Source organism: Daldinia vernicosa, assembly GCF_022497035.1.
Source record: "Daldinia vernicosa strain CBS 139.73 unplaced genomic scaffold F5Y00scaffold_36, whole genome shotgun sequence".
In the NCBI taxonomy this organism is placed as follows: domain Eukaryota; kingdom Fungi; phylum Ascomycota; class Sordariomycetes; order Xylariales; family Hypoxylaceae; genus Daldinia; species Daldinia vernicosa.
The window spans coordinates 258,200-283,401 of NW_025953952.1; the positions used below are offsets into that span (position 1 = coordinate 258,200).

General features: G+C 45.0%; 10 protein-coding genes across 10 annotated transcripts; 7 read left to right on the forward strand and 3 right to left on the reverse strand.

Annotated features, from left to right (window-relative positions):
- Window positions 1-281: 281 nt before the first annotated feature.
- Window positions 282-1,313, reverse strand: F5Y00DRAFT_271348 (alpha/beta-hydrolase; the record flags this gene model as incomplete). The annotated part of the gene is made up of 1 exon (XM_048012780.1): window positions 282-1,313. The coding sequence occupies one exon, from the start codon at window positions 1,311-1,313 to the stop codon at window positions 282-284; it is 1,032 nt and encodes a 343-aa protein (XP_047863169.1).
- Window positions 1,314-2,440: 1,127 nt separating this feature from the next.
- F5Y00DRAFT_263820 (uncharacterized protein) lies at window positions 2,441-3,022 on the forward strand (the record flags this gene model as incomplete). Its single annotated transcript, XM_048011562.1, has 1 exon — window positions 2,441-3,022. The coding sequence occupies one exon, from the start codon at window positions 2,441-2,443 to the stop codon at window positions 3,020-3,022; it is 582 nt and encodes a 193-aa protein (XP_047863170.1).
- Window positions 3,023-4,109: 1,087 nt separating this feature from the next.
- F5Y00DRAFT_254157 (uncharacterized protein) lies at window positions 4,110-5,423 on the forward strand (the record flags this gene model as incomplete). The annotated part of the gene is made up of 4 exons (XM_048010136.1): window positions 4,110-4,265; window positions 4,328-4,432; window positions 4,500-4,873; window positions 4,955-5,423. The coding sequence occupies 4 exons, from the start codon at window positions 4,110-4,112 to the stop codon at window positions 5,421-5,423; spliced, it is 1,104 nt and encodes a 367-aa protein (XP_047863171.1).
- A 249-nt stretch (window positions 5,424-5,672) lies between these two features.
- F5Y00DRAFT_242065 (chalcone isomerase) lies at window positions 5,673-7,408 on the forward strand. The gene has a single exon (XM_048008454.1). It carries the CDS (start codon window positions 5,715-5,717, stop codon window positions 6,942-6,944), a length of 1,230 nt encoding a protein of 409 aa, XP_047863172.1. The 5' UTR covers window positions 5,673-5,714; the 3' UTR covers window positions 6,945-7,408.
- A 1,238-nt stretch (window positions 7,409-8,646) lies between these two features.
- F5Y00DRAFT_242069 (putative glutaredoxin) lies at window positions 8,647-9,446 on the reverse strand. The gene is made up of 2 exons (XM_048008455.1): window positions 9,308-9,446; window positions 8,647-9,201 (listed from the first exon to the last, which is right to left on the reverse strand). The coding sequence occupies exons 1-2, from the start codon at window positions 9,405-9,407 to the stop codon at window positions 8,945-8,947; spliced, it is 357 nt and encodes a 118-aa protein (XP_047863173.1). The 5' UTR covers window positions 9,408-9,446; the 3' UTR covers window positions 8,647-8,944.
- A 1,332-nt stretch (window positions 9,447-10,778) lies between these two features.
- Window positions 10,779-12,200, forward strand: F5Y00DRAFT_123895 (BAG domain-containing protein). The gene has a single exon (XM_048004093.1). The coding sequence runs from the start codon at window positions 11,042-11,044 to the stop codon at window positions 12,023-12,025; it is 984 nt and encodes a 327-aa protein (XP_047863174.1). The 5' UTR covers window positions 10,779-11,041; the 3' UTR covers window positions 12,026-12,200.
- A 396-nt stretch (window positions 12,201-12,596) lies between these two features.
- On the forward strand, window positions 12,597-14,432 carry F5Y00DRAFT_242073 (60S ribosomal protein L16). The gene is made up of 5 exons (XM_048008456.1): window positions 12,597-12,949; window positions 13,109-13,244; window positions 13,379-13,432; window positions 13,519-13,777; window positions 13,886-14,432. The coding sequence occupies exons 1-5, from the start codon at window positions 12,929-12,931 to the stop codon at window positions 14,022-14,024; spliced, it is 609 nt and encodes a 202-aa protein (XP_047863175.1). The 5' UTR covers window positions 12,597-12,928; the 3' UTR covers window positions 14,025-14,432.
- A 3,153-nt stretch (window positions 14,433-17,585) lies between these two features.
- F5Y00DRAFT_123924 (uncharacterized protein) lies at window positions 17,586-18,494 on the forward strand. The gene is made up of 2 exons (XM_048004094.1): window positions 17,586-18,318; window positions 18,382-18,494. The coding sequence occupies exon 1, from the start codon at window positions 17,755-17,757 to the stop codon at window positions 18,202-18,204; it is 450 nt and encodes a 149-aa protein (XP_047863176.1). The 5' UTR covers window positions 17,586-17,754; the 3' UTR covers window positions 18,205-18,318; window positions 18,382-18,494.
- Window positions 18,495-19,956: 1,462 nt separating this feature from the next.
- F5Y00DRAFT_254161 (NAD(P)-binding protein) lies at window positions 19,957-22,522 on the reverse strand (the record flags this gene model as incomplete). Its single annotated transcript, XM_048010137.1, has 4 exons — window positions 19,957-20,753; window positions 20,818-20,867; window positions 21,661-21,848; window positions 21,923-22,522. The coding sequence occupies 4 exons, from the start codon at window positions 22,520-22,522 to the stop codon at window positions 19,957-19,959; spliced, it is 1,635 nt and encodes a 544-aa protein (XP_047863177.1).
- A 557-nt stretch (window positions 22,523-23,079) lies between these two features.
- Window positions 23,080-25,191, forward strand: F5Y00DRAFT_242087 (general substrate transporter). Its single transcript, XM_048008457.1, has 4 exons — window positions 23,080-23,293; window positions 23,343-24,297; window positions 24,351-24,706; window positions 24,765-25,191. The coding sequence occupies exons 1-4, from the start codon at window positions 23,156-23,158 to the stop codon at window positions 24,885-24,887; spliced, it is 1,572 nt and encodes a 523-aa protein (XP_047863178.1). The 5' UTR covers window positions 23,080-23,155; the 3' UTR covers window positions 24,888-25,191.
- The last annotated feature ends 11 nt before the right edge of the window (window positions 25,192-25,202 follow it).

Consider the following 25,202-nt stretch of genomic DNA (forward strand, 5'->3'; position numbering starts at 1 on the left):
GTTAATACTATTAATATTACCTAGTTATGAATAATACATACATAATATAAGTCACTAGGTTCTGCCCTTCTGGCGGGTTTTATTCTATCCTCCCAGGGTCTGGTAGCATGCTAAGTGGGATGTACTCGTCTAAAATGTAGCAGAGCGATCAGTTCTATAGAGTAACAGTGGTTTCTCATTTACAGGTAAGCTACAGGGCAGAATTTATATATCTGGCTGTCATTTGAAGCCCAGTGTTCATATGTAAAGTTATATATACGTTTGGTGGGCGTTTCAAGTCATCATCCCTCTAACCACCCAAGCAACGCCTCATGAAAGCTATCTGGTTCTTGGATTTGAGGCGCATGTCCTAAATCGGCGAATTCTATCAAGTCTGCATTTGGTATCGCGGCAGCAGCCTGTTTCCCCAACATATCGTAGTGGCCTAATTTAGCCTGCACCTCCGGTGGGCTCCATTGCTTGCCCAGTGCTGTATTATCTTTGTCGCCTATCAGCAAAAGAGTCCGCGGCTTCAGCAAGCCGAACTCATATACCACTGGCGCACTCAAGGCCATATCAGTAACAAGTGCTTGATCGAAAGCAAATGTAGACGCTTCGCTTCCCTGGTAGATATTGACTAGCATGTTCACCCATACATCGTATGAGTCGTCCCACTTCCCTACATAGTATGTTGATTGCTCATATGCTCGGATAGACGTGTAGTTGCTTTCGGACTCGGAGACGTATAGGTCGTCGATGCTTTTGTACGGCACACCGAGGGCCTTCCAATCCTCTAGTCCAAGGGGGTTCACCAGGACAAGCTCCTCAACAATTTCAGGGAACATCAAGCCGAAGCGCACGGATGTCATGCCTCCCAGAGAGTGGCCGATCACAGTCACATTCCCAACGCCTAACGCATGTAGCAAGTTTCTCGTGTTATATGAGAGCTGTTGTAGCGTATATTGATACGACTTTGGCTTGGAGGATTTGCAAAAGCCGACCTGATCCGGCAAGATAACCCTATAACCTGCTGCCGAAAGTTGTCTAGCTGTCGCCTCCCAAGTAGGTCCACAGAAATTCTTTCCGTGAAGGCAAATAGCGACCTTTCCGTTCGGCTCAACTGTTGGTGAAAGATCCATGAATGCCATTTCAAGCTCTTGATGTTGCGATGTAAACTTATATGTCTTCAGAGGAAACGGATATGTAAAATTCGAGCCATTGAAGTCTCCCTCAGATGGCACATCTCCTATTGAACCTGCATCTTGAGCAAACGCGCACCGAACGAGTTCAGTAGATCCAGAAAGGATTACTGCTACAACCGTGATGATCCTCATGTTGTTAGTGGAGTTTATAGTCTATCTATCCTAAAGTACCAGTGCATTGGGTCCTATATGCTTTTAGATAAAGCGGCTACTGATTTAGCGCCCTTGACCTTCAGTCTTTATTAGCCTGCTTTGTAAATGATGCGGCTATTAACACCGAAGGTTTGACAAGAATTGACTGGCTAAACTTGATAGCGTTTTAGCGTTTACTTTGTTTAGTCCTAGTTTCTGGTTCATTTTGCTGTACCTCGATAGCAAACAGTATGATTTTAACCCCTCACTATGAAATCAGAATTGCCGGGATCCGGATGTCGACATAATACCGAACTTCGTCTACCCATGTCTTCTGCAAAATTCTATATACATGACTAGAATGTGTGCTTACAATCGGTATAATGCACTGCCACGTATGCAGAGCACCGCCCTCTTTTGAAAATGCGTATTACTTTACACCGTTTCCCATGTTGAAGCCCCTCGCCATTCTTGAAAGCTACGAGCTACGTATGGAAGCAACCAAGATTGAGACTATTTATATAGGCCTACCTATATGTCATATGCGTAATAAGCAAATTGGTTCGATATTGTACAGATGTTTGTTGATGCAATACCCTAGGTTATATATATAATGGGTTAGTTGACAATTCCGAATGATATTCTCTAATTAACTTACTATATCCAATATCGACAATGTACGGGCGTATATTGGTCTTGGCTCAGCTAGAGTTGCAGCGGAGATATCGCTTAGTGGAAAGACCAGCTTCCTCATCGCGTTATTCCTCCGATGTAACCTTGGATCTCCAAAGCCTGAAAAATATCGTTCCAGTAATATCGGGGGTGCAACTTTAGATAAGGCATGAATATCTTAGTCTGCGTGATTCTAGGGATAATGTTTACGCGGCATAAAGGCCCCCGAGCCTAGAGGGTTTGACCTTAACAAACGTAGGTAATTCTTTGACGAAAAGTTCGACGAGGAAAGCTGGAGGCAGCATCCCTATGCCTTATTGAAAAGCTCACAAGACTACCATGGTTCAAAGGAATATGGTTGAGACAGGAGGTGACCCTAGCGGCTGAATGGCCTACCATTATAATCGGTAAGTATTAAATATATACCTATGCTTGATCTATTCGATTTATGGGCCATGGTTTCCAACGATGAGTTAGTGTTTAACGAGCACCAACTTAGAAGCCTTGCCGATGCATGGATGATGATTCACGAAACAGAGGCAGTAGAGGAAGCTGGAATACCCCTTGACACTGCCGGATTTCTCCACATAATTTTGGCATATGGAGAGGCTGAAGCGACGCTTCCACATGATCAAGTCTGCGCCTTCGTTGAAAAGACTAATGGCCGCGCCCTTCCAAGCCAGCTGAGCCCAGACTACACCAAACCGTACGAGGAGGTTTACCACGACTTTGTAGCGTATATCTTTGAACAGACCAGGGACCTAAGACTACTGAAGACAACGTTTGGAAAACTCAAAGGGGTTCCATCATGGGTCCCTGATCTTCGATATCTGGGATTAAATATGACATGGATACCCCCACAAGTCAAGGCCAAGCTAAAGCTGTCGAAGTCTAGGCGAGAACTACAGGTAGAAGGTGTTAAGATCAGTATCTGTCAAGCACTAGTATCGCCCATGCCTAAAGTTAGCCATTACGTTTCACATCTCAGGGACCGTATCAATGATATAAAGGAAAAATCATCAAGCCATCTGCGGTAATCACGAACACGCCCTGTGAGATATTGCGTGAGAAATGGTTCGAAAATATTTCAGAGGATTATAGATCTTAAGGAAAGGAGATATACGAAAAGCTGTTAGTTTTCATTGCGGAGTGGCATAACGAAGATTTATTCAAATATCGCTTAAGGAAATACGAAGCTTCACTTAAACTCCTCGTATTATTGGACAAGATACAAGTCCTGTTCCAGAATGGGAGTTTTTGGATTTGCAATGGACAAGATGCTCTCATAGAAAGGAGCGACATACTCTGTTTATTGAAAGGTGCTCTTCGCCCTTCAGTTCTTCGTCCACTTGATATCGGGTATGCATTTGCTTCGTCATGTAAATTGTCCGATGATATATACGACCATAGTATGAGGACGGAATGGTTTTAGCAGCATCACTGCGAATTCTTTGATTTAATATACCTAGCGTCTAAGGGAGTGAGGGAGGTCGGAATATAGTTAGTGCATTGCATACGAATAGAGACTTGTTAATTAATCTACTAATGGGTCTAATTGCAGCAAACCCCCGCGTTTAGATTCGCATTGTCCTATTGTCTTCTCTTGGCGCGAAGTGGTTGACTCCTTGTATGTACTCCGGTTGTAAAGAAACTTCCTCCGAGAGAGCCAACGGTAGACATTACAATTATAAAGAAAACGCATCAGTGTAAGCTACCTTATAGTTCGTCATCTTAGTGAGTGAGGCTCGGCAGACTGAATACCGAAGGGTTCGTACAGCTGAGTAACTTGATCGTAATGCCAGAGCAACGCGTCCGCAACCAATAAAACAGTAGTATTAAGTAACGATACGACCATAGGCTCGTACTTTTGAGACACACCCGTTCATATCGATTACCAAATTGGGAACCTCATATTCTCATTATTGGACGTTGTAGTAATATTAATACTTAGCACTACGACAGTATCTTCTTTTTCGGCTGTTCATATGATGACGAATTGCCTAAGAAAAGAGAAAATATCAAATACAAGTATCATATAACTACCTACCTGGTCTACACGGAAGCTAATAATCTAAAAAAACATTCGTGGATTGATGTGCCTTTCCAACTGCATTTACGATCGAAATGAATTCGCATGTGGAGAGTAATGTTGTTGATATAGAAATTCCTTGTTTTGTATTTTTTGCGCTGACCCCCCTGTTTCTATCTATACGGATACTATCTCGACTAAAAACTGGTTCCGGGATTGGATGGGATGATGGGACAATCATAGTCTCATGGGTATGGTAAACTTGAGTCTAAAACAGTATTGTTTACATTAGCTGACCTTTATGTCCTCCAAGGCTTTCGCGCAGACCGTCTCGGGACTTTTAATAACTGCGTGTAAACACGGGTTTGGACAGCATATATATAATATTCCAGCTCAAGATCAAACGTTGGCGCTAAAGGTAAACTACCTACGCACGAGTGATAGAATTTCACCCTGTCGAGATAATAAGCTAACGCATAAAATAGCTCTACTATGTTGCCCAAGCATTCTACAAGCTCACCTTAAACCTAACCAAGGCGTCTATCCTCCTATTATATCTCCGCATTTTCCTTCAACGATGGTTCAGGATCTCATGTTATGTCTTGCTGGGTATAATCTCGAGCTATATGCTGGCTACCGCTGCTTCGTCTATATGGCAGTGTACTCCAATAAGTAGGGCTTGGGACAAGTCTGTACCGGGAACATGCATCAGTATCACTAGTAACTGGTATGCGAATGCGGGCTTCTCGATCGCTACGGATATTATAATCCTTGTGCTTCCCATGCAACCTATTTTCCGGTCTAATCTGCCGCCGAAGCAGAAATGGGCGCTGATGATTGTGTTCGCTTTAGGGATCTTGTGAGTTATGAATCGTTTCTTCCCCCTGACACTGAGTAGGTATAATGAAAAAGGCGAGTGGGCTGACTTGGCTTATTATAGCGTAACTATAACGAGCATCATACGCATGCAGACAATCGATTTCTCGTCTACGAGCTCCGACCCTACCTATGACGTTGCTTCTTCAACCTGGACAGTTATTGAGGAGAATGTTGCCATAATATGTGCGTGTCTTCCTATGTGTAAGGGACCGCTCAACTGGCTATTTCCGTCGGTATTTATGTCGACATCAAAGCGCACCTCATCTAGCTACAAGCCGAGCCAACCGACGAATAATTCTGGTCGGAATTATTGGGCCCCGACCCGCGGGGACAGCGAGATGCTGAGCACGCGTGTGACATCCGTTCAGGGATGTAAGTCTACCGGTAGTAGCAATAGTCAGGAGTATATGCTAGAAGAGACCGGATCGCTAGATCGTAGCAGCGATGTGGAGGAAGTTCGGGGTATTCGGAAAGTTATCCAATATGATATCACAGTACATACATCCGGTGGTAGCAAAGAGTCGGTCTGAATCCTATGGTCCCAGTTGGAATTATAGATTTATAGAAATATTAGTAGGACAAAAAGTTGGTGTAAATAGACCGTTAGAAACAATAATGAGAATGAGCGATATAAAAAGGGGTTAGGAAAGGGGGTCAAAAGACTCGGGAGGATGACGGATACGTACCTACCTAGGTATCTAACCTGTTATGTAAACTATATGTACCTAGGTGGGTATATGTAGTTAAGCCCGATGATGACGTAGTTTTACTCATCAATGGTACCCACGTAGGTACCTATCTACATGTACCTTTGCTAGTGGATGGGAATAATCTCGGGTTCAATTCGAAGCTTCAATTGGTTTTGCGGAAAGCAACACCTCTCTCCATTGTATTGTATACCGTTGCCCACGATGAAGCCGATATGCACCTCACAGACCGGTCTCGTACTCAAACCTCTTATATCGCGCCAATGCCTATATTCTAGCCGTCTACCTTTTAACCCGCAACAATGCCGCACATTCCTACGACCTCAGCGACCAACTCACCGAGCGGTTGAGAACCTCAATGTCAGTCGTATGCGCACAGAATCCCACGACTACTACGCTCGGCGGCGAATTTTCCTCCTATGCGGCGCAGTCTCGGGTTTAGTTGGTATCTGTTACACCTCGTATCTTCTCTACCTAAGGCTTCAGAAGCCGACAAAGTTCGACAGCGGGTTGCCGGATAAGCTCGACCCTTTCAGCACCGAAGCCGGTTCGAAGCGCAAAACGGTTATCCACGACGAAGATGGCAAAGAACTTGTGCCTACGGGGAATAGCACCGTCCCTACATTTCCACGAACCCTTGACCTTGCGCTTGGTGTCGCCGAAGGACGGGAGATGGTCAACGGGGTAGAGTACACATTGGTCGGTCTGGGCGTGAGGACAGTGAGCTTCTTAAGCATTCAAGTATATATGGTGGGATATTACATCGCTACGCAGGACATCGCTGCGCTACAGTCGCGCCTAGTCAAGGAGATCAACCCCATCGCGACGACACTAGTGCCGAATGAAAAGGACGAATTGCGCAAGGTGCTGTTAGATCCGGAGCGGGGAGAAAAGCTGTGGAACGACATACTGCAGGACGTACGACCACGTTCGCTATTCAGAGTTGTGCCGGTGAGAGATACTGACTTCCATCACTTAAGGGATGGATTTGTGCGAGCGATTTCGGCGAGGTCGCAAGGTAATAGCCGCGATTTTGGCGATGAAAATTTTGGCGAAGCTATGAAGGACTTCCGAGGTTTATTCAACCGAGGCAAGGTGCCGAAGGGGCAGGAAATGCTCCTGGTCCGCGACACTACTGGACAGTTGACGATCACTTTCGACGATGGCAAGGCCGGCATGGGAACAATTGGACGTGTCTCCGATGAACGAGTATCCCGATTATTGTGGCTCAACTATCTAGCCGGCAGCAAAGTTGCATCTGAACCGGCGAGGAAGAACATTGTTGAGGGTATTATGGAGTTTGTGGAGAGACCAGTGGGCACGGTCGCCACACAGGTGGTATGACGCATATGCCGAAGTCACCTATAACTGGCGAACTGTACATTTTGAGCGTCGAGCATCGAGCATCTGTGCATTGGTGTATATTACCCAGCATTCCACTTACTACTGTACCATCTAGCGATAGTATCAAGGTCGTGTTAATTTGCCCATTCTTACTACCCATCTACATTTCGGTAATGCAAGATGGCCCCGGGTGATTCAAGTATGCTACTACTTGGCCGGGTATACTAAGGTAGGCTAAAGATCCGAATGCGACGATATCTTATTCACCTCCTCGATCCGAGCTGCTTGGCCCTGTTTCATCATGACGAAGGGAATCCGTCGTCTACCGGCGCCGGTGGTTGTATGATAGACATGGCAGATTCAGACACGAGCGAAAAACACCAGATGACACCAAAGCTTAGACTTGATGTCGAATATCAGGAACCGATATGGCTGTATACTACTTATACATAAATAAATTAAATGGTCACGTTGTACCGAGTGTGAATGCAACCACCTGTTGCTGAAACCAGGAAAATTCAAAAGCCTAGTCGATTATGTCGTTCGAACACATCTGTTCCTTTCTCTATTGTGCCTTTTCTTAATGTCAAAACACTACCTAGACCGCCTAGACCACCTCGATATTCCCCGAAAGGCTCTTCTCGAACTCTCAGCCGCCGAACCTCTAGCGTGGTTGACTCAGTTGAAACGCTCGATGCCCATATTATCCTGCGTTGCTAATCGACAGGATGTTGGATACGGCAAGTACCATTGCTGTAATCCTCGTCCCCATCGTGCTGATCGCCATCATCCTGGCTATGTGGTACTGTCCCTTTCGGCACGTGAGCCACTCTCATCCTGGCGCACCGACTCCCAGCACTGCTACAGCGACTGTTGAAAGCATACCCCTCCCTTCTGAGACGCCCTCGTACGAGCTTGAAGCACATCGATCCTTTCGGCTTTCAAGAATTTCCGAGGAAGGAGGCCCTATGAACCATTCAGTGGTTCATAGATGACGAAGTTTCTTATATACCCTTCTCCGACGCACATTTTAGGAGTCCTTTACATTCGAATTTCCGTAAGCCCCTTCTCGTATGCGCTCAGGGGCTCGATTTACTTGTTCCACGCAATGTCATTCCATTCTTTAGGCCACGGAACTTGTTCCTATGATCTTGGTTAGTGAGAAGTTTGACTAGAAGGAAATGTATGAATTAACATCCACACTAATGACTTTCCTAGACCCCCTTTAAGCTGCTCCGGAATAATCGCAGCCCGCGAAGCACGAAAGTGCCTCAAAGCCGTCGATTTTCCATGGCTATGAAGCTTCACACCAATGTTTTTAAAAGTGCTTACCAACTTTGCATTCAAGAGTGGTGATACTTGAAATAATTTCTAGGTCGGCTTGTACGCTGTACCGATATACGTTAATACAAGGAAACGAGCGAACATGGGTTCTTGTACGGTAATTTCATAGGCCGCCCGTCTTTTTCTTCACTTAGGGGTTGATTCTAAGGTGTTAGTGTAAACCGCTGAGAGGATAAATGATCTAGTTGACGGTGGATGGTGAAGCGAATCACAGCGGAAGTCTCCATGGTCTGCTCACTGGCGAGATACAGGTATATATCAATATGAGATTCCTGTGACCTGTTTATTATGCGTTTTCCACGTTTGGAATATATATTAGGACAGGTACAGTAAAGCGGTTACATTGTACTAATGCAAAACTCAAGTAAACTCGTCGTTCTTAAATAGAAGCTCTGTCTTATAAATACCGATCTATAATAAATCCTAGCGCGGTAGTCTAGCTAACAAGAATAAAAATCTAAGATGCTTGATTAACAAGAAAGTCCGTTATCATTGCTTGCTTATCCCCTGATCCACACTGTCGGTAGGGCATGTTCAGACGCATACTATTGAATACCAAACATGATGAATCCTTTCTTCGTTCCTAACCGGAGGATACCTGGGGATTTGCGGTGTCATCTCATAGTCCTTCATAACTTAGATCGGGAGTCATTTAGTCACAAAGCGCCGACCTCGGTAAGCAGACTCTTCAATTCGCCAGATTTAGCCTGTAAGTCTGAGTTGCCACCGATATGCTTCTTTCCGATCCAGATGTTAGGGACGGTGCGCTGGCCCGAAATCTCCTGAAGCGCATCTTGGATAGCAGAGCCATCAGGCACCTCGTCCAACTCTACCAGCTTGTACTTGGCACCTAGACTGTCGAGGAGGCGCTTCGAGGCGCTACAGTAGGGGCAATACGATTTAGAGAACACCGCTATAGGACATTTCTTGTCAGCGGGAGTAAAATCGCGCAAGGGGCCAATATAAAGCAGTGACTGATTTATATTAATGGAGCTAATCTGTAGGTAGTGAACACTTACCGACGGCGTTCTCATCGATGATGCTCTGAGCTTTAGTCTTAGCTTCGGCCATGGCTTGCGGCGATATAGATGCAGAGAAAAGTCGGCGGATAAGAAACATGAAAGTCGCTAGTAAATCGATGTTGTTATCTATGAACTGGTGGGGTGTCAGTGTTTTTTATAGTATTTAGTATTTTTACTAAGACGTGATGGATATGGCAAATTGTATTTGTCATGACCTGATTTCGTCACAGGGTCGCGGATGTCGTCGGTGGAATGTGTGCCGCGGACCCGGGATGAGAATTACCTACAGCCCGATACGTACTCTACCTGGATATGACGGCAGAAGGCCCCAAAGGTTGTATGCAAAACGTGAGATGAAGTATTTGAGGTAATACAGAGCCAACGGATAACAGATTTCGGAATTTGACAATCACGATAGATAACGTACCTATTCATATAAGTTTTGCTGAAAGGTACATATCCGATCTTGACAGCTAGAAAATGACGCAATTACCGAATATGTCCATGTACGAAAAAAAGGCGGTTGAGCGCTGGTACCGGACTCGGCTGTATCTGGGTACCTTAGGTACCTGAAAAGGTACTAAGGTTAGGTACTTGTACGCACAGCATCCAGAACGTGAAAGTGGGGTAACCCAACTGCCCAGCTCATGTTAGCTTACATAAAAAACTACCTTGTTAACCCCGCCTAACCCAAGTTTTCTCTTAAGATGAATCCACAGCCAGCCTTGCCTTTGTTTCAACCACTAAAGCCCCGACACCTGGCTCCTCACCAATTGATGGTTGATTAAAATAAGAGAGAGAGAAAAAAAGGTCCGGGCCTAGATAAGCTAGGTAGTTACCCAATAACTAAATCTTCTCCTTACATATTTCATTGCATTTATCGTACTGTACATATTCTGTACATATTCTGTACATATTATTCAGTACCGATATAGGCCATTTCTTCAGTACATATTGGCAAAGAATCCTCGACCTTTAGACCTTTATCGTGCATACGCGTGTCCGACTATCCAATAACAGGGAGACCCTCCTAGACGATTCTTTTATGGAAGATCCATAACCAAGTTGCTCTTCGAATCGCATGACCATCCCTAGCGACCTATCGTGGGTTCCTCTTTGACCGAACTTCTCCGTCCAACAGCGACAACGCATCATCGATAGTCAAGGTATACAAAGTTCATATACAGATACTATACATCCCTAAAGTCCAAAGTCCAAAGCCCAAGGCCCAAGGCCCAAGGCCTACCTATCCCTAGCCTGTAGAGTCGCAACAGCAATCCGGTTTGCTCAGGTAGGAGGCGACAACCTATAAGACAATCGAAACTTATGCATAAGTCCTAGAACCATACGTATGCACCGCTCCGTCCCGATATTGCTTGCATCCAGTCAAACGAATGCCCAAAAGATTGTCTGCCGCAAGTCTCGGTACCAACGATTAGATCTGCAACTCTGCAGCTACCTACTTCTCCGCAAGTTAAAATAAACAACCATTGCTGGGTGTCCTCCGGGACAACCTAGCTCTTCAAGGTGGCTTCGAGTCAGGCAATCTTGGCATCGGCTAGTGCCATCAAGAATCTTACAACATTATTACCACCTACATTACAGAATTACGTTCAGGCAACAGTTGACCACCTCTCCGAAGCTGTCGTTGGATCCAGCGAGTATCTTGCTTCCCAGGGAGTTTCATATTCAACATTAGCCTACACTTCCGCTGTGCTCGCCGTACCTTTCATGATGATGTCTCGATTTTGGGGCCGTAGTCGCGACAACATATCGCCATACGCTTCACAGACCGACACTCAGGGCGTGCCTCATGTCACCGAAGATGACTTTAGCTATATAACATCCGAAGATCTTGAAAATACCCTACCATCTTCTTCTCGGGCCTATGAGCCTCAAAGTCGACGAGCCCCGCCTCCTGCTAATCTCGACGATGACGTTCTCTTAATCAAAAATAAGGGTGTTACATATCCCGTACATTTCCCTGCATATTCAATCGGCGATGGTAAATTACTCGTGAGAGATGTGCGGGTTCGCGTGGGATTGGTTATGGATCTCAGTGACCGTCGGACTCATCGTATGAAGATGCTCTACAAAGGCCGTCAACTCACAGAGCAGGATGTTCCCATTCGCGACTACGGCGTGAAGAACAATAGCGAATTGCTAGTTGTAGTACCTGAGGGTAAACTGAGCGACGAGGATGACGGGACCAGCAGCGAAGAAGTCATCGTCACAGAGGGTCAACAGAAGCCGAAGAAGGCTAAGAAAAACAAGGGGGGTCGGAAGAAGAAGAAAGATCGCATCGATCCCCGCGAAAGTACTGCCAATCTCGAAGTACCCGGGCAGCGAGAACGAGAGAGCAGGAAGCCGTCCCCAGATCCGTCTATTCACCCATCCAGGGTATCGTCTCCTGCAGTGCCTTCAGGGCCTAAAGACAAGCTAGACGCGATCAGATCCCATTTCGACGCACAACTCCTACCAGGTTGTCAGCAGTTTTTGGATAACCCGCCAAGAGATGAGAAGAAGTTAAAGGATGAACATCGGAGGCTAAGCGAAACGATCATGCAGCATGTGCTGCTAAAATTAGACGAGGTAGATACGGGAGGTGACCTGGACGTCAGAGCGATGAGGAGGGAGCTCGTGAAGTATGTTCAGGATGTCTTAAAAGACATCGATGAGTGTCTACCTCTTTCCAGTAGACCTAAGGATAGGTGATCTATGCGCATGCATCTCTTCCTATTTGCGGGTTCCAGAACTACCATATTTTCCAAGATTCGCCTCTACCTTAGATTGCTGTCGAAGCTACTTCATTACGATAGCATCTCACTAGTTCTACCCAAGACATATCTGCTTAGTAAATCACGGGTTCACAGGCTAGATAGATATCGATGCATTATCACAAGACGGGTTGACAATATTAATATTAATATTGTACCTAAGGAATGGTTGCATAGAAGGAGAGAGAAAAATAAATCAAGTCCAAAATGAATAAGGAAATGGCGAGATGTCTACATAAGGAACCTAACTTACCTAAGATAGGTATATCAAAGTAAATAGGTATGCATTTATGTGGCTACATACCTATAATCAATAATGTATGTTATAAGGTTGTATATGTTACAAGGTTGCGACGAACAGTGAAGCCATCGTGAGAGAACCTTATCACACTCCAAAAATAGGTACCTAGGTACCTAATATTACGTAAAATGCGTACGTAAGGCATCTACATACATAGGTAGGTACATACACACAGAAACGAGGTAAATTAGAATAATTGTTAGGTCATGCGAGCCCTAGGTATTCCGTACATTAGGCGATAAACCCTCTCGCTTCCCGCTAGAGCCCCACCATTCCAAACTTGGATTAGCGGTCTTCTCCCACGGTGCACACTCTGCGATTGTGTGCCCGATAATTTTCATCATCCTGTGATGAACCTTTTCATATTTGCGACCCTCAACAACAACCGCGACTACTAACCAACAACAGCGAGGAATAATCCAATAGGTCTCAGACGCATTTCCCCATTGCGCTCTTGAGCTATTTAATTCCTCCTTCTTTCTCTTCTTTCCACATTCCTTCTCTTCACCTCGCGAACTACCGTGGTGACGATCCGGAAAGATGTCGTCCTTCGAGCCTGTTGTGAGTAGCCGACTTTATTCATTCAGCATTATTCCTTCCTGGCGAGCGATGGGGCATGTTGAGTTGAATCAGTTGGTGGCCAGCCTGCGTTGTCAATTGGAATATTACACAAATCAAAATTCAATTACACACCGAGACTAATATGATATTCCTTTATAGGTCGTCATTGATGGCAAGGGTCACCTTCTCGGTCGACTTGCCAGTATCGTCGCGAAGCAGCTCCTCAACGGTCAGAAGATCGTCGTTGTCCGCTCCGAGGCCCTGAACATCTCGGGCGAATTCTTCCGCTCGAAGCGTACGTAACCGCCACTCCCCAATCGTGTCGATATTTTAGGAATTTGTCAGGACCGCAACAAAATCAGACAAGAGCTTGGGAATTTTTTGGTCGGCAGACGCAAAGTAGAATACAGCAGCTAACATAAGAAACAGTCAAGTACCATGCCTACCTTCGCAAGATGACCCGATACAACCCTACCCGAGGTGGTATGTTCGAACTCTCCCCCCCACGGCGATTCTGGATAGATCGCGACTCGAGTCTCGAAGAATACAAGATATCTAACATCCCCTAGGTCCCTTCCACTTCCGTGCCCCTTCAAGGATCTTCTACAAGGCCGTCCGCGGCATGATTCCCCACAAGACCGCCCGAGGCGCCGCCGCATTGGAGCGACTCAAGGTCTTCGAGGGTGTTCCTCCCCCGTACGACAAGCAGAAGAAGATGGTTGTCCCCCAGGCTCTACGTGTTCTCCGATTGCAACCCGGCCGAAAGTTCTGCACTGTTGGCCGTCTGAGCCACGAGGTCGGCTGGAAGTACCAGGGTGTTGTTGAGAGGTACGTTGAATATTGGATTCGTCCCGCCATGCCATGTTCCTTATGCGACTTTGCGGGAACATACACCACTATTTCTTAGCGCAAATCATACTGACTTATCGATGATAGACTTGAGGAGCGCAGAAAGGCAAAGGGTGCCGCGTACTACGAGCGCAAGAAGCTGGCGCTACGACAACAGTCTGAGGCCAAGAAGAACGCCACGGTCGACAGCAAGACGGCTGAGGCCCTCAAGTCTTACGGCTATTAATTGTTTCTTCATCCTTCTGCATTTTTTCCGGGTAACCAAAACAAATACCAGGACAACTCCGTCTCATATTGCAACTAGATCCGGCGTGTGGGTTAGGGAAACTTGATCATATTTGCTCTTGTCATACTGCGCAATTCGAGGGAAGGCAGGGGCGGTCATAGGGTTGGGGATATGCTCACCGGCTCTAGTCCTGTGTTCTACGAATTCGTCGTCTAGACACCGAATGAGAAAAACGAACTCAAGAAAGAGAATCCTTGTGATACTGGACTGTGATGTGTTTTACGTAATTTCGTCAGGCTAGCCACGCCATTAGGTAATTACACTAATGGTTTTAGGTAGACGACTCTCATAGGGAAGCAAATTGGTACTCCGGTCGATTTAGACGCTTCCGTATAAGTTTCCGGTCCAAATGCCTCGAAAGTATTTATCCTATTGCCCATGTACTACCTTTGGAATGGTTATCTCACGAGGATATTGGTAAATTATCACGTTTTCTTTGTCGCATCCCGCCTAGCTTCGTTCGCTCGCCATTTTCATCGCATAGAAATTTAGCGTAGCCCCGTGTCCTCCGCTCTTTTTAGCGTTATTGATATATACGCTAGTTTCTCCGTCTTATGAATCCCCCCAGAATATATAATAACTGTTGCAACTTTGGGGACAGGAATTATTTTTCTGGGGCTTGCGGTCAGTTTCGATTGATGATACAAAGGGTCAAGATTAGTCCTCCCCACATGAAGCTCCCTTCGGTAATATGAAGTGTTCGTTCCTATGGCAAAAGAAAATTCAAGATCTTTGAGAAGTCATGCTAAGGCTTAAAGTATCCTTTCTTCATGACTCTTAAAAGGAAAAGCCGAGTTGGCTACGACTCACCTAGCTTTTCAATGATAAATACCGAGTAGGTACGTAGGTAGTTAAGATGTTACAATACACAAGAAATTTTCTCTAAATTGAGACATCAATAGTCATGGGCACCAGTCATCTCACCTCACTATCCAAATGAGAGAAATCAAAGAGAACTTAATATACAAAGCTCCATTTGCCTTGACCTTAGAAAGAGTTCCGAGCTGAATATTATTATCTGGATTGATTTTTTTAGTCGCTATACTCTATGTACATACACAAACTTTTAAACATGTGAAAAGGTAATATTTGTCACGGTCAGGAGTCACGTAGTTACCTGGCTTCGCCAGTCACCTACATGACTCAGTACCTGAGTCAGGCATCACCTTACATGTGTATATATCCAGGCCTTGCAGCCTATTGATGTTCTGGTTCCCCAGAACATCATCGTCTTCCTTACTGACCTTTTGGTCTCGTGACAATATCGTACGTATTCTCATAGCCTATGGCACAGAAGTAGTTCTACCGGATAGTGAGTTTACCAGGGCAAGCTAGCTTGGCTCGAGCAATAGGATTCCGGCTTCATTCAACTCATAGTCTATCTAGGAGCCTAGGCTGAGCTGGTACTCTGTTTTAAGCATCACCTACACTCTATAGGGGTAGTACCTAATCCATATGGCGAGTTTCTTATAAGATATTTATAATAATATAAAAGCGCCGATATTAAAATCGATGGCGGCTAGGTAGCTAAATCCCAGCATCCTCATCAACGCAAGATCGAATTGTTATGGACATAGACTAGAATTGAACATCTATTATATATCATCCACATTATCAACAAGACAACCCCAATTTACCATTACATTATCCGAAGCTATATACACTAATATTAATATACGAAGCAACATTTCCAAATAGCTTACATGAGCTATTAAGGGCACTACTATTAATTAATACCGTCTGGGGTAACGAGGGAATGGATATAAATCTATAAGTACCTAGGTAACCTATCCAGATCCCCTTATATCTCCAAAGGACTCGGCAGGCATCAAATTCTCTTGTATCCGAAGGGTTATCTTATTTAAGGTTCCAATTATTTACATTGCGGGTGCTGCATACATTTAGGCAGCTACGTGATTGTGCCTACCTGTCATCCGAAAGGGCATTGCCCACGAACTAAGTCCTAATTCACTGAACGCTCTTGCTTTTTCAGGCAGTCAATATTGTTTAGAAGGTCCATTCCTAAAGTGTCTCTTTCTAAACATTGCTCCTTCTAAAATTCTGTCATCTTACGCACTGACACCTTAGTTGGATCCAACCTCCACAACAACCAAAAACCACGTCAACACTTGACGGGGTAACTACCTCTTATGATAACATCGCAATGTGTCACTTAGCAGACTTTTCTGCCAGCTGCAAGTTGCCTAGTAACACCGTTTCCAAAATCAGACTCAACTTACTTCAGACTCCTAAGTGCTATTTTAACCACACTTTTTCAACTACGATTTTTACAATCCTACCTACCTAAGTACACAACAACAAATCTTTTGCAACGCATTCGCAACGAAACTTTTGTGTGCCCCCTACACGAGAACCACAAGAATCAGGCATTCTCATCAAGGTGTACTCTAATCCCTTGAGCAGTCGAAGAAACATCGCGTCTGTCTCTCAGCGTCCAAACGCGACAAGCACAGCTACCTAAACAGATAGGCAGCCACCACAAGAGTGAGTTGCACTTTTAAATAACCCTCCAACATGTTTCCATGGCATATACCTATCGAATTAAAAAGTCTCGATTAAAAATTTCGTCGGAAAACGCTATTCATCATTATTATTATCGACTATGATTAAATTCAACAATACTCAAAATTAACACAATTAGGACGATTAGGGGTTGTCATACCGCTAACAAATCAAACACCCATGGCAATGAACATTCAACGAGACCATAGGTCACCCGACCTATGCCCCACTCCCCACCTAACCTGTACAAGGGCAATTTATATAAGAGACCTGACATTACCTAACCTGTGTAAGAGTTTAGTAGACCTATGGAATAAAATTCACCTAACCCGTGGACCCCTACCATTTAGCAAATTTTTATAAGGTATAGGTAATGACTTAGGCAATAAAAGATAGCTAATTATTTAGTCAATAGGTTTATTACAGGTACTCGGTCAGCGCTCACAGAGTACTCATTGAGTACTCAATGAGTAGTATAGTGGCCGCTGTAAAGAAAGTGAGTACTCAGTGAGTATTAATCAACTGGACTATACTACTCAATAAGTAATATAGTAGCTGCTACCGGATAGAGTGAGTACTCACTGAGTACTAATCAATTAGACTATACTACCTACCTACTCAATGAATAGTATAGTAGCTGCTATAGAATAGAGTGAGTACTTAATAAGTATTAATCAATCGGACTATACTACTCAATAAGTAGTATAATAACTGCTACCGGATAAAATGAGTACTCAATGAGTACTAATCAATTGGATTGTAAATATGTAAATGGCTAAGTTACCTACTAAATACCCACTAAAAACCAGTGGTAATATGAACTTTATTCCATAGGTCTACTAAACTCTTACACAGGTTAGGTAATGTCAGGTCTCTCACACAAGCTGCCCCTGTACAGGTTAGGTGGGGAGTGGGGCATAGGTCGGTTCACCTAATTCCCCACATTCAACATGGCAGGTCATCTGAGGATGGCCAAAACAGATACCTCGGTAACCATCGGCTCGCGCGAAACCAATGCGCTCCTATTACTAACGACCAAAACTGTCGACTATGGATTGAGCGTCTACCACCCGACTGCACATACCAAGATCTGCTGTCCGCAATCCGGGATGTAGGCCCTATATACGCCACGCACATTATACCCCCTATGGCCGAGATTAGAGACGTCAGAGTACGTCCCATTCCAACGTCGGCAGCCTCCGTTACTTTCTTCAGTCACTACGACGCTAACTTCTTCTTGGCCAAACATGCGGCGATTCAATTCATGGTCAATGGATACAGAGCTACAATCCATAAGCACCGTATCCGAACAGTCTCAATAGATGTCAACGGCCAGTCTCGTGTACTCATCATAAGAGGCCATCCGTACTGCGTTGATCCTCAGTGGCTTACTTGGCTTTTCACAGAAAAGTTCAAGATACACTATGACACAGACTATCTGATCTACACCCCAGGCAGAGTCACCAGTGAAGTCATTTGGGCCTTTGGAAGTTTCCGGGCACAGGCTCATACAATATATAACCGTCTAACCCAAGAGTTTTCCAACTCCATGACAGTTACGTATGGAACAGACCCTTGCAGTGTCAATGGAGCATAGGGTGAAGTCATTATATCCGATGGTGTCCATATACCAAGAGGATAACATGGCAAAATCAATAGAGACAGCTAAATAATGCGCTACATCGCCGTACGTATAAGACTTAATAGGAAGGTATGTTGCCGTCGTAACCTCACACGCTAAGAGCTAGGAAATATTTACTAACTTGGGTCATAGGGTCCTAGTTTCTCAAACAGCGTTTTCTATAACTATACGCATAAGGGAAGAAATTCGCAGTTACCAGAAGTCTGATAATTTTCTATTGCAGCAACGGGTCGCTTATATACGGAGCCAAGGAACCGACTCATGGCAGTAAATATGGTTTATAATTATCAGCTAAGCTGCTATGTGGCTATACTTAATTAGTAACCTGCCAATTCACTACTCTTTAAAAGCGATGGATGTTGTGTCTAGAGGGTCATGACACCAAAGTAAAGATTTAACGAGGCGCCTGATATCTGACGAGAGGTATTTGAAGACCATAAAAGACGCATTGCGTAGTTTTTAGGGGATGGTATGGGATTGGAGGCAGACGACATAAGATTAGTACCTACCTCACCTACATTCAGGTCTCCCACCAGCTCCGAGTCGTTGTCTCCGAATCAATTAGGTTCATATGCCCTACCGTTCTTGTTTGCATCAGCTAGTTCGTCTTCCAATTCGTACTCAATACAGTTTCTTCGATAGTTTCGTCGTCAAAGCCTTCTTTCCGCGCTTCTAACCGTCGTTGCGTCGAGATTCTGAGAGGCTGTCCCCCAAGACATCGTTACTATTGTCAATCATTATACGCATGGCCACCCGCCCCCTGAAAAGCAGCACGAGAATGAAGTACTCTGGTACAGCTGTTATGTATCTATGTTATACAACGAGGCCATAGCAACAATATTTCTTCGTTCCTTGTTATAATATCTTTCCAGGTATAGAAAATGTTACGCAAGCTCGCTTTTGTAGCTACCTGGTCTTCCAAGTTAAGCAGCTACCCAATGTGCTGTAACCCCTTACAGTAGGCGATTTACCTATCACCGTCTCCGAGATTCGATCAAACGGAAGGGTTCGTGCGCTCATGTTTCCAAAGGCGATGCCGGGACTGTCATTCTATCTCGATTTTGCAGAGCGGGTTTGATACCATCAACCACTCGTCAACAATACGCGCTACAAATTCCAAATGTATCTTGCTAAGAGGTAGATAGCTTGCGCGCTAACCGTTAATGTGCTTATATATACTGAAGTATAACGATGAGTCTTAGGTTGAAAAAAGGGGCAATTGATAAGAGTGTTATCAATGTTAGTCAGCTACCTACCTAGGTACGGCAAACCTCTATTCATGGGTGGTGCGTGCGTATCTAGAAATCGGATCCACAAGGATAGTGATAGTGATAGTGATAATCCGTACCTGTTGATCAGTAAACGACTTTTCCTAAACCCCCTTTCATGGTTTCGAATGGGATTCTAGTCCAAATGAGACAACGCCTTAAAATTTGAACTAGGAGTTATAATTAAGGACTTAAGCAGACAATTCCCTCTAGTAATTATAGCTAGTCGGTAATATGAATATTTGAATACCTACATACCTAGAAGGTAGGGTTAACCTATAGGATAGGTATTAGGTACGTACATATATAACACTGTCTATCGAGTTGTCGCGCCGTTCAAGCGATGCGCTTTAATTAAGATATCAGCTACCTAGGTAAGTAATTAAAGATTACTCCAAAATATTTCCAAACTGGTATATCTCTCACCCACTTCTAAGTATCAGAGAGAAAATGCCAGGCCCCCGTTAGCACTGATCAAGCTCCCTGTACACCAACCCGATTCTGGACTGCACAGCATAGAAACTATGCCCGCGATCTCATAATCATATGCTGCCCGCCCACCAAACTTCTTCCCAAGCTCCTGCACCTCCGGCGTATCTGTCGACCGAACCGGTACCAGTGGTGTGACGGGATTCCACCGAGCAAGCGTCTGCTTGATCTCGTCCGGCGCAGATAAGTACATGTCCGTCATGACGGGGCCAGGGTTGATAGTATTAACCGTAGCACGCTCCGCTAGCTCGCGGGACATGACCCGCGCCACCGCTTCTAACGCGCCTTTGCTACCCGCATATAACGTCGTGGCCTCAGTGCCAATTTTGCTGTTGATACTGGACATCATGACGATACGACCAGACCTATCTGTGGGTAGGTATGGCACGAAGGCCTGTGTCAGCAGGATAGGACCTAGGACGTTGACGGAGTACGTCTTATAAAAGTGGTCCTCCGTTACATCTTCGAGAAACCCGGTAAAACAAATGCCGGCATTATGAATGAGGATGTCGAGCTGCAGCTTGCCTGTCTGGGGGTTCGTAAAGTGAGTCTTAGCTGCTTCGACAATTTTCTCACAGCCTTCCTTATTGCTGATATCGGCCCTAACCCAGATGGCTTTCACGCCATAGACAGTTTGCAGCTCGTTGCAGAGATCAGCGGCCGCTTTGTCTGATGTTTCCGTGGCGTGGTTCACGATGATGTTACTTCCTTTGCTAGCAAGGTTGCGTACGATGGCAGCACCGATACCTGCGTGGATATGTTAGAGACAGATACTTCGCTGCACTGGTTTTATAGAAGGTTATTTATTTACTTCTTGCCGAACCGGTGACGAGTGCCAGTTTCCCTTCGTGAACCCGGGGGCTGCTGGATGAGGTTGTTTGAGCTGATGCCATTTTGAGAGGATGTAATGTATGTGACGGGTAGTTCTAGGAAACGCGAGCGAGATCCCTACCTATGTATGTGCATATGTAAAATACCATGCAGAGTTTTCTTTATATCCAAGTACATATGTAACAGGCTTGTTCGACTATTGCATCCGTTGCTAGCGGTTATGACGTTGCAGTGCATATGGTGGGCCATTAACTGCTGGTATCAGAGAGTTGTTGGTTCCACATCATTGAAATATATCGTAAGATAGTGTATTGCTGGTTGATTGTACATACCTACCTACCTCGGTATGTATGCGATTACGATAGACACAGTACCCACCAATGTGCGTTAGGTAAGTAGTTAGTGTATACACTATGCGAACTATCAGACTATTCAACTCACCGCATATGTAGGTACTCGAATATCTGGCTACGTCAGTTTTTCTAATGCATGTAGCATCAGCACTATTGGCAAGCACGTGTCATAAATATTGGTAACTATTGCTATCATAAGAGTATATTAATATACAACGAGAGGCGTAAGAACACGTTGTAACTCGCTGATCTTTACTGGTACCGCATGGGTTCTTATTTACTATCCACGACTCCTTCAAACGAAATAGTCTGTCAAAGAACATAATAATAAATATATAGATAGATTTACATATATACATTTACATGCTAATCATCGATCAAGTTATTTTCTACCTAGCTAGTACGTATGTAGTAGTCGAAAAGGAGTTCCGGATCGTAAGATACCCCTTTCTCAAGTACTCCCATGTTACTTGGCTAGACAACCTCCATCGATGGGCATAGTAATACCAGTAACGTAAGATGAAGCGTCGGAAGATAGCCAAAGAGACCCATGTGCCACTTCCCGAGGTAGACCAAACCGATTCAGGAAGCTGAACTTTTCAGAAAATGCCTCTTCCGAAATGTTCATTGATTTAATAGCAGCAGCCGACATTTCGCTCTTTTATTTTGGTCACTGTTAGCATTTTCGTCTAAAGCTTTGGTGAAGTGATATGATTAAACGGGGACTCTTACATAAATGGCTCCAGGGGCAATGGCGTTGACCCTGATGTTATGAGGACCTCCCTCCATAGCCGCGTGCTTGGTCAGGCCGATTAAGGCATGCTTTGCAGCTGTGTAAGCTGGCATAGTTGGCTGGGGCTTGAAGGCGTTGATGGAAGCGATGTTAACAATCGTGCCCTTCCCGCCTTGCTTGATCATCTGCTGCATCTCCCATTTGCAGCAGAGCGCCGTGCCCTTCAGATTGATATCTGTGATCTTGCTCCAATAATCCTCGTCGAAGTCTATTAGCGGTGTGGTGTCCGGGGTCAGAGCGGCGTTGTTAATCGCAGCATCGAGCCGGCCGAACTTCGCTACCGTCTTCTCGACTAGGCTTCGTACTTCCTCTGACTTCGATATGTCAGCTTTGACGAACAGGACGTCACCAAACTGAGAAAGTTCTGCAGCGACCTCCTGCCCTTCCTTCTCCTTGATATCGCACATGACGACTTTGGCACCGGCTTTGAGAAAGACTTCGGTAGTAGCCTTTCCCATGCCCTGCGCCGCGCCGGTTATGATGGCGACTTTGCCCTTTAGGACAGGGAAGACTTCAACTTCTGGAACGGTGGGAGGCATGGTGAATGGAATGGCTTTGTGTGTATGTTAGTGCAGTGTAGGGTTGATGGTAGTGGCAAACGAGAACAGGCTTGTATTGGTTAACTAGAGAGAAGGCATTCTGGTAAGTATGTAAATATACCGCAGTGACTGCCAGGGAGATATCGTTAACTATGTACTAAAAGAGCTTAGGGGATGAAGTGGACAGGGCTCCAGATGTGCAGCTACGACTAACAGCATATGCATGAAACTCCTTTCAAAACCCCAACTATGCGTCAATGTAACCCCCCCTTGCTTCGTTATGGAGCTTCTATGTAATGTTGAAGGGTTCCATTCAGTCAAGAGCCTACATAGTATAGCTTAGATATCAAATTACATACACTAGCTCACCGGTGTTGGTATGTACCATGTAACAGCACTAGCAGTTAGTAAACATGATGTTAGCTACTAGGCAGAATAGCGTCAAAATTACTGGCAATAGTGTCAAAATAGCTAGCAGCAGTCTACCAACAATTATGCAGGTAGATGGGCCACCTTTTTTGACGTTATTCTGCTAGGATAGAGTCTTTATTGAGCTTACGGGACGCGTCTGTTCGAACTTTCTTCAACCTTCACCGGACTTTGTTGTTCTCCTAATGCTCTTGACAATTGACAATGGAGTCTACTGACGTGTCGAAGGATTCTCCAACGAGCAATGTGTTTGCTACTACCACAAAGGATAATAGCGATGCAAGCAGTACGAAGGATGATGTCCCGACTCACCTTAGAGGTACCAGCAAGCGGGCAATTCAGGTATGCCAAAGAGCGCGTCACTAATGCAAATCTATTCTGACCTTGATAGGTATGCGTTACGGCAGCCATGGGTGGCTTTCTCTATGGGTTTTCAGCGAATGCTATGAGTAGTACATTAGCACAGACCAGCTTCATCGCCCAATTTCTGACGACTCCCGATGCGACTGCACGAATGGATGGTTTGTTGGCAAGTTTCCTAGGTGGCTCTTTCGTTGGAGCTATTATACAAGCCCCAGTATCGAACAAATGGGGTCGTCGAAAAGCCAATCTCGTCGCTGCCCTCGTCGCCATTTTGGCTGGCGTCCTACAATCGGCGTCCTATCATATTGTGATGCTCCTTGTCGCCCGCGTCCTATGTGGTATCGGTGCGGGAATGGTGATGGCTAATAGTCCGGTCTACATGAGCGAAGTGGCACCCCCTCACACTCGTGGGCTACTAGTTGGTCTTCAAGGCGTCGGCATCGTCACAGCTTATATTGCATGTTCATTGTTCGGACTAATATTCAGTTTCGTCGAAAATCCCGTTCAGTGGCGTCTGATATTCATAGTTCAAACTGTCTCGGCGGCTATCTTCGCCTGCTCGCTCATCTTTGTTCCGGAATCACCACGATGGCTAATGGAAAATGGCAAAGAGGAACAGGCGAAAGCCGAGCTCGAGCGGCTGCATAGCACTAAGTCGGATCCAAAGGGTACTCTTGCTCGCGCTGAGGCGATACAGATCAAGGCTCAAGTCGAAGCGGAGAGAAATCTTCCCAAGGGGTATATCTATATTTTCACAACACCACATCTTCGCAAGCGGGCGTTCTGTGCCATCTTATTATGGGTTATGGCGCAAGGCACCGGGATAACCGCCATCGCCAATCTAATACCGGTACTAATGGGCGGTCTTGGATTCGGGACGACTCTTCAGCTTGGTTTGGGTTGTGCATGGACAGTCGTCTTGATAATTGGGTGCGCGGTGAACGTAATTTACGTGGATAGAGTCGGTCGTGTCAGACTTCTTGGTAAGTATCGTCTGGCCTGCTTCTTGTCGTATTTACTAACATTGCCAAACTAGTAATTGGAGGCATAGTCAATGCAGTAATCCTGGCCATCATGACGGCACTGATCAAATTTTACCTCGAAACCACCTACCAGCCCGGAATCAACGCCATAGTTGCGCTGTACTTTATCTTCGGGTTTGCCTTCACTTCGACGATCGAATGTACGGCGTATGCCTATGGCTCAGAGATATGGCCTACACACCTGCGTAGTGAAGGCTCTACTATTGCCTTTGCATCTTTCTATGGCAATGCTCTTGCGTATAGCGCTCCGGTTAACTTGGCGTTGAAGAATATCGGTTGGAAATATTATCTCGTCTTTGTAGCTGTCACCTTGGTGTCTACGGCCTTTATCGCAATCTACTTCCCAGAGGTAACTTTCCATTTTGCTAAGTCTGTAGCGTACAGGTAATGACTAACGTTCTCTATAGACCAAGAACCTAACACTTGAAGAAATTAACGCAAAATTCGGGGATGTGGTGGCAGTTGACTTGAAAGACGCCATTGCAACCGAGGCTCGATCTGAGACTAAAGGCGACAAGGCACAAATCTGACGTAATATTCAAAAGTTTACCTGTTATTGCGACCATGATCTCGCGAAAAAGGGGGTTGGAAGTGTTGAGAATGCAGCTTGAGCATTGGCAACTTCTAGTCATGTAAAATAGTGTACTTGTGCTGTCTTCATATGTACATTCGACGACCGCACCCCTAAAAGGTGCTACGTTTTAATTAAGGATTGGCCCTGTAATTGGGGATTGATCTGAAATACTTCCGAATAGGAGGGCTTTCTGTATATTCTAAAGGTATTTTCCAACTTTTATCTATTTTTATATTAATTTTATAATCTTTTTTTTCAAAGATTTAATAAA